The sequence below is a fragment of the Macrobrachium nipponense genome, chromosome 20, assembly GCF_015104395.2.
Source record: "Macrobrachium nipponense isolate FS-2020 chromosome 20, ASM1510439v2, whole genome shotgun sequence".
In the NCBI taxonomy this organism is placed as follows: domain Eukaryota; kingdom Metazoa; phylum Arthropoda; class Malacostraca; order Decapoda; family Palaemonidae; genus Macrobrachium; species Macrobrachium nipponense.
Window position 1 is genome coordinate 68257148 of NC_061089.1, and position 12500 is coordinate 68269647.

The 12500-nt window shown below is 39.5% G+C and overlaps 1 protein-coding gene across 1 annotated transcript in view; it reads right to left on the reverse strand.

The window, feature by feature from the left end:
• LOC135220523 (uncharacterized) overlaps positions 1 to 7711 on the reverse strand; it is a 120071-nt gene extending 112360 nt beyond the window's left edge. Inside the window, exons 1-2 of the mRNA XM_064257685.1 lie at positions 7594 to 7711; positions 4973 to 5097 (exon numbers count right to left, since the gene is read on the reverse strand). Of these exons, the coding sequence (XP_064113755.1) occupies positions 4973 to 5097; positions 7594 to 7711 (243 nt within the window). The remainder of the gene's footprint in view (positions 1 to 4972; positions 5098 to 7593) is intronic.
• Positions 7712 to 12500: the final 4789 nt, after the last annotated feature.

Genomic DNA, 12500 nt, shown 5'->3' on the forward strand with positions numbered 1-12500 from the left:
GAAGGAAATATAAAAAAGTTAAAGTGGAAACGGTGGCAAACGTCTAATGTTAAGGGACGAAGATTTTATCACTGCGACAAACGCGATTATACGAGAGGCATTGCGGAGCCACCGGGTCTCTTAACAGGTAATCCGAAGTGTGAGTCAAAATAAACCACACCCCTTCCCGCCCCCAAACCCCCTTTTCTTTTCTCAGATTTGGGGGAAAAGCGTGGGGGTGAGTGAGGGGGATTAACTCCTACCTGCTTGAGCACCACGAACTATTAATGCATTGGAGTGAGTACAACAATGTCTGGAACAAAAGGTCGAGAGAAAGAGAGAGAGAGAGAGACCACAGTGATAATGAATAACGTTTAGGCCCACCTGAACCCCAATTTGGACTCTAATTCTACTTCCTCCTACTCTTCTACGACCACCTTATCTCCCCCTCCCCTCCCCCCCACAAGTATACCAATCACACCCCCCACCCCCTACTCTTACATCCACCTCTCCATGCGGAACTAGGCATAATCCCCGACTCCATAACTCTTAATACAATCCCCTCCACAATTCCCCAGATCCTTAACTACCAACACCACACACACAAACACACATGCACATACGCAGAGGAACACAGAGGACAACACCACCCCCCCGCCCCCGATCCATGATTCTCTCCCACGCGATCATGCACGATAACTCCAGATTCTTCGATTTATGCATTTGTTTTCGTGTGTTATTTTCTCTGACTTACTGTACCCTCTGTGGGATGGGGAGGGGGAGGAGGAGGGGGAGGGGGGGGGGGGAGTGAGGGGGAGGGGGATTGGAAGGGGGAAGAGGGGCAGGGGAAGTGGAGAGGAAGGGGGGAAAGGAAGGAAGGAGAGTTACATGGATTAGGATGTTTCAAAACATTGTTACTGGACCCCCTGTGGGAAGGGGAGAGTGAGGGAGAATGTATATGGGAAGGGGGAAGAGGGATAGGGGAAGTGGAGAGGCAGGGGTAGTTATAAAGAGTTACAGGGATTAGGATGTCTCAAAGACTATATATCAGTTCATCCGAGCAGACATCCTGTGCTCACTTATCTTTCGGAGCAGGTTTTAAGTGAGGAAGGAAGGGGGGAAGGGGAGGAGGGAAAGGGAGGAAAGTAGTGGGGGGGAGGGGGGGGGGGATGGGGGAATGGGAAGGGAAGGGGCTTCTAAGCTCATGGGATATCTCTATATTTACTATTCGAAGGCTTAACAGCCTACAGGTTTTTCGTTTCTGTTATATCCATTTCACAGACAACTCAGGAACAAAATTGTTGCTCTCATATATGAACTGAGAGAGAGAGAGAGAGAGAGAGAGAGAGAGAGAGAGAGAGAGAAATATAAACATTAAAACTAGTAAAACTAAGCAAATCATTGCTTGCAAGCTCTACAAACCAAGGAACTAAAACAAATCCTCCTTTGCAAACGTTGAAGATTTTGCAAAGCTGGATTCGAGGATTCCCGGGGCAGTCGTCGGGATCCGCCAGCTATCACGACTGTAATCCTTCAACTCAGGAGCCTTTCAGGCCCCCGAGGTGTGCTCTGCATAGACTGCGGGAATCACGACTCAAATCTATGACTGAATCTTTCTTCTCTCTCTGTCTCTCTCCAAGGATCCTCTCTCTCTCTCTCTCTAGATGAATCCGTCTGTTTATATGGGGTCGTCCTCAAGTACTTCGTTCCAATGAAGAGCATATATTGTTGGATCCTCTCTCTCTCTCTCTCTCTCTCTCTCTCTCTCTCTCTCTCTCTCTCTCTCTCTCCAATGACCACACTCTCTCTCTCTCTCTCTCTCGATGAATCCGTCTGTTTTTATGGGGTCATCCTCAAGTACTGAGTTCCAACGAAAACCGTACAATCGTTGGATAATCTCTCTCTCTCTCTCTCTCTCTCTCTCTCTCTCTCTCTCTCTCTCTCTCTCTTCAACGAAAATAAAGTCGGTTTATCGAATAAACTTTCTGCTTTTTGTTGAAATTCATCTCGAATACTTTCAATCTCCTGGTAAACCGGTAAAATACAGGTAAATTCTACACGTACGAGAAAGGATTTGCAGCCTACAACCCCCCCTACCTCCCCCCCCTTCAACATTCCTGATCATCGATTTCTGTTAAAACCGAAGATCAGTCTTACAGATCACAAGTCTTCTTTGAAGTCGAAATGTTGAATTCGTGAATTCGTTTTAAAAAAGAAAATCTAAATTATTAGTAAAATAGGCTTTTGCGAATATCAGAATAATATTTCACGAGAAATGAATAACGATGTAAAAACATCAAAAGATTTTTTCAAGATACAGTTGACTATAACATAGAGATTTAAAATGCCCAAAATGACATAGGGACGTGTGAAGAAAAAAATGATTTCGACAATCCAGTAGGTATTCTATGCGTACCCCCTCTGTATCTCATGACGTCTCCCGGAGAGAGAGAGAGAGAGAGAGAGAGAGAGAGAGAGAGAGAGAGAGAGAGAGAGGCGTGTCATGGTACCATAATGCCACCTCAATAGTCAGCGCGGGTGAAAAATGAGCGCTGGAAAACCTAATACCACAAGACAAACACAAACACACGAAACAGGCAACGGCTCCTGTCTCTCTCTCTCTCTCTCTCTCCTCTCTCTCTCTCATCTCTCTCTCTCTCTCTCTGTTTGACTATCTCTAACTCTCTCTCGTCAGCTCTTACCAATTAATTAATAGGTTTTTTTTTTTTTGCTTATAAAGGAGTGTCGTGATTAGATATTAAAAACACAGATATGCTTCGAAGAACGATATTATTGAAAAGATTAGCCGGTTGCTCTCTCTCTCTCTCTCTCTCTCTCTCTCTCTCTCTCATCCGCCCATACATTTCACTCACAGTGGAGACTTATTTCTTATTTCCCCTCACTCTCCCTCTACGACGAACCGTCCTCAATGTTCCTCATTTCCCCTCCTCGTGTGCCGCAAGGTACGGTGTTAGCTGCAATACTGTTTGTTATTATGATTGAAGACATAGACAATAATGTTATGGATTCGGTAGTGAGTAGTTTCGCAGATGACACAAGAATAAGTAGAGAAATTACTTGTGATGAAGATAGGAACGCTCTACAAAGAGACCGTTAACAAAGTATATGATGGGCAGAGGTAAATAGGATGGTATTTAACTCTGATAAATTTGAATCAATAAATTATGGAGACAGAGAAAGAAAGCTATATGCATATAAGGGACCTAATAATGAGACCATCACAAATAAGGAAGCAGTTACAGACCTTGGTGTGATGATGAATAGGAACATGTTATGCAATGATCAAATAGCAACTCTGTTGGCAAAGTAAAGCAAAATGGGAATGTTGTTACGGCACTTCAACAAAACAAGAAAAGCTGAACACATGATTATGCTTTATAAAACATATGTTCGTAGTCCACTTGATATTGCAATATGATATGGTACCACACTATCAAAAGGATATTGCACAAATAGAGAGTGTACAAAGGTCCTTTACAGCTAGAATAGAAGAAGTTAAGGACCTAGACTACTGGGAAAGACTACAATCTTTAAAATTATATAGTCTAGAAAGGAGAAGCAGAACGCTACATGATAATTCAGGCATGGAAACAGATAGAAGGAATAGCAGAAAATATCATGGAACTAAAAATATCGGAAAGAGCAAGCAGAGGTAGATTAATAGTGCCCAAAACTATACCAGGAAAAATAAGGAAGCACACAGGACATTCATCCACTACGCACCAAACATCGAATAATGCAGCGTCTATCAATGCGTTGCCAGCTCATCTGAGGAATATATCAGGAGTGAGCGTAGATGTGTTTAAGAATAAGCTCGACAAATATCTAAACTGCATCCCAGACCATCCAAGATTGGAAGATGCAAAATATACCGGAAGATGTACTAGCAACTCTCTGGTAGACATTAGAGGTGCCTCACACTGAGGGACCTGGGGCAACCCGAACAAGATGTAAGGTCTGTAAGGTAAGGTAAGGTCTCCCCAGGTTTACTTCCTCTTCCTTAGAGGGAGAGAAAGAGAGAGAAAGGGTCTCTCTCTCTCTCTCTCTCTCTCTCTCTCTCTCTCTCTCTCTCTCTCTCTCTCTCTCTCTCTCTTCTTCTTCTTCCTCTTCTTCAGTCTTCGTAGCAGCAGCAGTAGCGTCTCCCCTCAGCAACTCCTTATCCATACTTAATAACGCGTATTTCCCCTTCTTTTCTCTCTCTCTCTCTCTCCCCTCGGCCACATAAGTCACTGTCTCCTGAACTGAACCCCCCCCCCCCCCCCTCCCTCTCTCTCTCTCTCTCTTCTAGGCCTCTGTGTTGTATCGTCTTTTCTATACTTCTATTCATCCTATTTTACATTCACTCGTTCATTATTCTTCTCTCTCTCTCTCTCTCTCTCTCTCTCTCTCTCTCTCTCTCTCTCTCTTCTTTTTTTATCAGTTTTCTATATTTTACAGTCAATTATATCCTGTGTTTATTATTCCTCACATCAAATCTGGCTTCATTTTTCGGTTATTCACTGTTCGGTTATTTTGAAAATGCTAAATGACCTATCTCAATTCCGTCGTTTATGAACTATTATTATATTCGTGACATGAGCATGAAAACAGTTTTGTTACTTTAATATAAATCATGAATTAATTTGATGCATCACCAAAATAAAAAAAAAAATAAAAAAAACTCGTCTTGCTCAACATACATAAAGACACCACAGAAATATTTCACGCAACATTGCAAAAATAAAATCACCTGACTTTTTGAAAAGTATAAATATATCTACGATATAACCACGAAAACAGTTTTGCTGCTTAATAAACCATAAACCAGAAGAATATTTTATGCAAGACTAAAAAAATAAACTCATAAAACAACGCTCACCTAAACATAACACCAGATTCCTCAAAAAACCATTCTCTGTTACAAGAAAGATTTCCGAGCGTTAGAGAGGACACAAACAAACGAACTAACTCAAAGCCTACATCCGGCCCATACACGTGTATGAGGGGCCAAGATGCGTTCCTTACTGCCCATTTCTTTTGAATGTCCAACATCACGAGGAGGAAGAGGATACTGGGGATGAGTACGTTTCCCTCTATCGCAATAAACCCAATCAGGGGCTGTATTGTGGGAAGAAGGAGTCACTGTTTATTCAATGGAGAAGGAAGTAGGAACTACCCAATGGTTAATAAATATAGAGTATGGATTCTCAAACTCCTTAACTCCTCCACCCCCTAATAAAGTTTTAATTTTTCTATCGACCCCCTAGACTAGCATTTAATAATTAAAGAAAAGAAAAAGAAGAAAAAAAACACCAATGTCTATACCATTTTGAGAATTATTAGTTTTAAGAACTCTAGATATACGAGTATATGTAACTTAATTCGCCGACACGTTAGTTATTCATCGACCCCCGTTTGACCCCCTGACTATTGACCCTTGGGGGGTCGATATCGACCACTTTGAGAACCCCTGATATAGAGCGAAAAATTATTTAAATCAAGCTCTATGACGCTCTGAAGAGTTTTATCTGATATTTTTAATCTCCCGTTACACAGGATTGCCAATTGTTTACATTTCACAGGATTGCCAACTGTTTACATTTCACAGGATTGCCAACTGTTTATTCGCTTACAATAAATTTGGTCACGTATTAATGATACGTTGCATAACGTTCATACCGATATCAGATGAAGTGTCTAGCGATAAACATTTATGATTAACAAACAATCAGATATCATGTTTATGTCAGATACAAAATAAATCTATATATAATATTCATAGCTGAAAAACGAGGCAGGGAATATTGGAAAATTGATGGGTGGTGTGCTCGATGAATTCCTAAAATGTCAATCTAACAAAAATTCTTCTGTGGCAATGTAAAAAAACGTCAAATGTGTAAATAAAAGTGAAATGTTGAAATGTCCAGTATTTCTGAGAGAGAGAGAGAGAGAGAGAGAGAGAGAGAGAGAGAGAGAGAGAGAGAGATTGCCAAAACAATGGTAGGTTTTTCTTTAGCACCCTCGGTAAGATATCATATGTTTAGAAGCTTAACTTTGGTAACCTAAGATTTAAGCAAAACGCCCACGAGAGAGAGAGAGAGAGAGAGAGAGAGAGAGAGAGAGAGAGAGAGAGAGAGAGAGAGAGTCGTGTCACTTACTCCTTAAAAGGATAACAAGACTGAGAGCCTTGTAATTTTGCCGGATTGCCGGGAACCGGCGCGCAAATGGGCATGGATCATGTCGGGTCATTGACGATGGATGCACTTTCCCGCCGAGACACGGAATTCATTAGCGCCTGGCGAAATGACTGTGATTTGGCGAGATTACGCGAGATTACGGCGTGTACCTTGACAGCCTGGACTTTTAACACATACTTCCGAGACATTCAATATGCCATGGAATCTATTACGGGTTAAAACGGTTTCATTGAACGCTCGGACTGGGAGTTTCACGACGCTGAATCTTCTCAGAAATGAGACACATTTGGGTACGTCCACAAAAAAAAAAAAAAAAAAAAAAAATGTCATATACGTAAGTCAAATACAGGTTGGATACAAGTCGACGACTTATGGTTCCAGGCAGTTATTAAATGCTTGACAGGCAAGTTCGTGAAACGAAATATTATCAGAAATGAAATACGTTAGGATAGGATATTTATGATTCATTTATTAGAATGAAAATATAAAAAATAAATAATGATGCATGCTCTCTAATAAAATATAGCTTATTATTTCAAACTTGCGTTGGTGAATCAACGGGCTATTTGGCCGTACATTTTAGCATGGGCCCCCAAGTAAGCTGGAGGTCGGGTCAAGCCTTGCTGTAAGGCTTTCATATTTTGTAATGAAAACCCCAGACTCAGATGCCTTTGTAGAAGGAGACAAAATAACTATTTCTGAAGGACTTCCATATTCGTGAAATAAAAATTTGGAATTAATTATCTACAGAAGAGTAACAATTTGGAATGAATAATCCACGGAAGAGTACCAATTTGGAATGACTTATCTGCAGATGAGAAACAATTTGGAATGAATTATCTAAAGAAGAGTAACAATTTAGAATGAATTATCTACAGAAGAGTAACAATTTGGAATGAATTATCTACAGAAGAGTAACAATTTGGAACGCATTATCTACAAAAGAGATGAATTAATTACAGCAAAGTACGAATTAGCCAAGATTTACCAGCATCCAAGCCATAAAAAAAAAAAAAATTGGACATTTTGAAAGAGCGAAGGTGCCATCCAATTCAATCACTTTCTCCACATAATTATACTCCAGCGACACAAGAAGACACAAACGACACCTCCCGATGAAGGGAAGCTCTTCCTTCCTCCCCATCACTCACACGACCTTTCTCTTCGCCCTCCCATCACTCTCATCCCAAACCAGCACCCCCCCCCCCCCCCACCCGGCCCCCAGGTCAAAATAATCTCAATAAAAAAACCCGGCGGAACGCGAAATTAACGTCATCGGTGCCTCTACGGCATATTGGATGTCCCTCTCTCATTCCACGCCCAGATCTTCGTCTGCTTCTAAAGCTCACCTCCTACCTCCTTCTTCCCTCCCTCCCTCTCTCACGCCCATCCGCCCACCCACGTACAGGTATAGTACCTCCACGCCCATGCCTCATGGCTCCTCTACCTTCTCCCTCACTTTCCAACAGCAGCCTCCACGCCCATATCTCTGTACCTATTTCTCCCCTTTCTCCCATAGCCACCTCCACGCCCATACCTCTGAACTTTTTTTCCCCCTCGTTCCCCCTCACCCACAGCTCTGTAACCCTTTCTCCCCCTTCCTCCCCCTCCCACAGCTCTGTACCCCTTTTCCCCCCCTCCCTCCCCCTTCCATAACCACCTCCACGCCGCCCATACCTCTGAAAATCATATTTATTCTCGAATTTATGAGGCCGTTTTCCGGCCTCTGCTGGATGAGAGGCCTTCCTGAATTGGCGTCGTCGTCTGAGGGTTTATATTCGAAGAACACGGCAAACTTTGCCGAGGTTTTATATGGGAGGGGGGGGTGGGTGGGGAGAGAGGGAGGAGGGGGCAGGGGGTGGGAGGGAAGTCTGCTGGCAACTCTGCAGACCCGGCGTCGAAATGAGAATGGTACAGGAATGGCACCTGAGTCCCATAATAGAGGAATAGAAAAAAAAAAAGTAAATGGAGAAAGGGGGAAGGGGAAGGGGAAGGGGGAAGGGGGAGGGTATGATGAGGAACTTCTGGTTTAATCAAAACCTCCCCCAATTAACCTTTTGCTTGTTGCCAGGAGCTGGTTGGTCTTCGCAGAATCGAACGTGTGGAGTTCGGGATTTGAAATATTTTTTTTTTTTTTTTTTAAAGTCTGTAACAAACCAATTACGTGACTCCAAGTAATCCACTGTAACTGTAACTCGACATATACTGAAATAACTCCGTTCAGCAACAAGCAATTACGGGATTACAGTTAATCCACTGTGGCTGTAATTCAATTCGCTGAAATCGCTCCAAAATCCAAATCGCCAAATTGCTTGTAATACAAGGGCATCTCTCTCTCTCTCTCTCTCTCTCTCTCTCATCTCTCTCTCTCTCTCTTTTAATTTTGAGAGTAAGATAAAGATGACTTGATTTTCCTTTTTAACCTCTCAAATCTCATTACAAAAATGAAAAGAGTTTTCCTTTAAATAAAATTTACATAAAAACAAATTGAATAAAACCTGTATCATAAGAAATCAAAAACCGAAAGTGATTCTGGAAGAGATTTATTTTTTTTCTTAAGAGCAAAATCTTAATTTTGCTAGTGAGACACGTTTGACTGATTTTAATTTTAACTTCTCATATTTCATGAAAAACGGAGAGCTATTCTTTAAATAATATGTATGTATGTATATATACATACATATATATATAAACATATATATATAAAATATATATTATATATGTATATATATTATACATATATATATATATATATATATATATATATATATATATATATATATATATATATATATATATAAACACTGATCGCCACATCGACACCTGTAACACAGATCATCAAAAATCATAGAGTGACTTCCATAGACCATTTTTTACCTTTATCCCAAAATCAATCAAATTTGAAAGAGAGTCGTTTCCGACGACGTCGCGCGCGTGCGCACAGAAAGACGCTGCTTTGAAGGACCTCTGCATTTGCTTATACGGGGCTATAAAGGGGTTCGGAAGGCCTATTAAATTGGGATACGGGAACTCGGCTTTATTAAGGCAGTGGTGGCAAACTTCTCTACCTCTAGGAGAGAGAGAGAGAGAGAGAGAGAGAGAGAGAGAGAAACATTATTAATACAATGACAAATTCAGGAACATACTAGAGAGAGAGAGAGAGAGAGAGAGAGAGAGAGAGAGAGATAATATAAATACATTGACAAGTTCAGCAACGAACTCGAAAGTACATAGAGAGAGAGAGAGAGAGAGAGAGAGAGAGAGAGAGAGAATGAATAAGAAATGAAGGGAGAGAAACAATAATAATACAATGACAGATTCAGGAACATACTAGAAAGTCCAGAGAGAGAGATAATATAAAAATACATTGACGAAGCTCAGCAACGAACTCGAAAGTACATAGAGTAGAGAGAGGAGTAGGAGGAGAGAGAGAAGAAGAGAGGAGAGAGAGAGAGAGAGAGAGAGCAAAATCCAGACAAATCGGACGGCATCATACATACTGTATAAGAGATGCGCCATGATAGGGATTAGAGGGCATGAAATATACCCCAACTCAACCCCCAACCTCACATACACACACACACACACACACACAAACACACGCACACACGACCTGCGTGTCCTCACACCATATCGGGATTAGTAGAGTAAGACCTAACCGGAAATAGCCATACGGTATTTTTAATCTCTGTCGTGTGGATAGGATTCTCTCTCTCTCATCTCTCTCTCTCTCTCTCTCTCTCTCTATGTACTTTCGAGTTCGTTGCTGAACTTGTCAATGTATTTAATATTATCTCTCTCTCTCTCTCATCTCTCTCTCTCTCTCTCATTGATACTACATATGAGGCAATGAACAGCATACCTACGAAGAAATAAATTACGATATGACAACAGAAAAGCAATCCCGAAGAGGCTCTACCCAGATCTACACAATGACGGGAAAGAGGAAAAAATAGACAGAAAGACAAAATCTGCAACCTTTTGAAAAGAGGGAATTGCAGATTTGGAGAAAGATGTTACTACAAACATCCTAAGGTATGTCAAAACTATGAATATATGGTAAATGTGCATACTTAGATGGCTATGGGGATGATTGCAGAGATCTGCATCCAAAAATATGTAAAAAACCTAAAAGAAGGAAAAGGATGTAAGTTCGACAAAAAATGCAAATATATGCACCCTGTAGCCATGAATCATAATCAAATAAATAACCAACCAAGTAATAAAATCCAAATAAGAAAGAAACAAATAAAGAGAGAAATCAAAATATCAGGTAAAAGAGAAAAGTAAACCACCAATGAGATATGCAGAGGTGTCAGCAAAAAATTTCAAAGCATCAGCTCCGAAATTCTACTCAAGAGATAATAACTGTATTTATTATGCAAGAGGATATTGCAAGAAACGGAGAAAATTGCAGATTCAGACACAAAAATAAATAATTATGATGAAGGAAGATCAAATATTATGGAAAAGTTGGATTTTTTAATGTCAGAATTTCTGGAAATGAAAAAAAGAACAACATACCAGAACAGGAAAGAGACATGGGAAAATCCTTATTACTACCAATATTAAATGAGGAGAAAACACGCAAACCATCATAGGTGATGAATGCGCAGGGTTTAGGGTTTTTTAGTTACGAGTAACTCAAAAAAGAAAAATAGAGTACTTAGAAGAAACTACCCAAAATGAAAAGAAAATAGATATAATGAATATAAGTGAAACCTGGTATTCCCAAAGAGATGGGAATGATGATCAAATAAAAGGGTTCCAAACTTATAGATCATAGATAGAAAAAATAGGAATCAAGGGGAACCGCAATATATGGGAAAGACAAAAAACAAGGAAAAATATATGAGAAATATAGTAACTCAGAATGTGAACTAATAGCGGTAGAATTTGAATCTGAAAAATTGATGAACATAGTAATATATAGACCTCCTAATACTAAAGAGTTTGACTTAATAATAGAAAAATTGGATGATATGTAGAAATACAAGGACTGGACTATTCTCCTATCTGGTGACTTCAACGTTTCTTTCGTAGAATGGAAAGAACGAATAGGAGACTGTGGTTGTACTTATACATATAAAAAAAGAGAGTAATAGTAGTGCAGAAGATAAGAGCAATTTGAAAAAGCTATTAGATATGCTACTAGAATACAACATTCAACAAATAAATCACCTGCCAACAAGAAAGGAAAATACTTTAGACCTAGTATTTGTGAACGAGATGAATTATGTTAAAGAAATAATAGTTTATAATGCGAGTATTTCAGATCATAATGTTCATAGAATTAACAGTTCATTCCAAAGCAAGTGAAAATAGAGATAAGCAAGAATGAAAAAAGTGGGAAGGATATGGAAAATACAAACTTCTACAGTAAAAATATAAAATGGTCAGAAATTAATGAAGAATTAAACAAAGATTGGGATAACATTTCGTAAGTGATGACATAAGGGTAAATACGATATATAAAATAAAATATGGAGAAAATAGTGGATATATACCGAAGAAGAAAAGTAAACATCATTCATGCATACCAAGAGACAGAAGGATCTTGTTCCAGAAAATCAGAAAGTGAAAAAAGGTCTTGCAAAAGAAAAAAATGCATGGAAAGTTATAGAACTAAAAAGTAAGATAGAAATGCAGAACAAAAGATATACAATCAAAAGAAAATGACAAAAAACGGGACTTGGAAGAAAAAACCCTATTAAATATCAAGCAAAACCCCAAACTATTATACTCATATGCGAAGAAGATGAATAAAGGAAGAATAGAAATAGGCCTCTGAGAATGAAGGGAGATTAACGAATGAAAAAAAGGAAATTTGCAACATACTGGCAGAACGATATAAGAGAGAATTCACCCCTAGAATAGATAATGAAGATAATGATATAGAGTAAGGGACGAAAAATAGTGAATATTTAGCTGACATAGAAATTAATGAAGCTGATATTGTGCAGGCAATTAATGAAAAATTAAAAATGGAGCTGCTGCAGGGCCGGATGGAGTCCCTGCTATCTTGTTAAAGAAAGTAGTTCATTCTATCGCAAAGCCACTTGCAATATTATTAAGACAAAGTGTAGATACAGCAAGATTTATGATGAGCACAAATTAGCATATATCACCCCTACTTTCAAAAGTGGATCAAGACTAGAGGCAAGTAATTATAGGCCTGTGAGTCTAACATCACATATTATGAAAGTGTATGAAAGGGTAATGAGAAAAAAAAATATTATGAACATTTAATAAAAAATAATTTGTTTATATATGGACAACACGGTTTCGTACCCGGAAAAAGTACACAAACCCAACTGTTAGTCC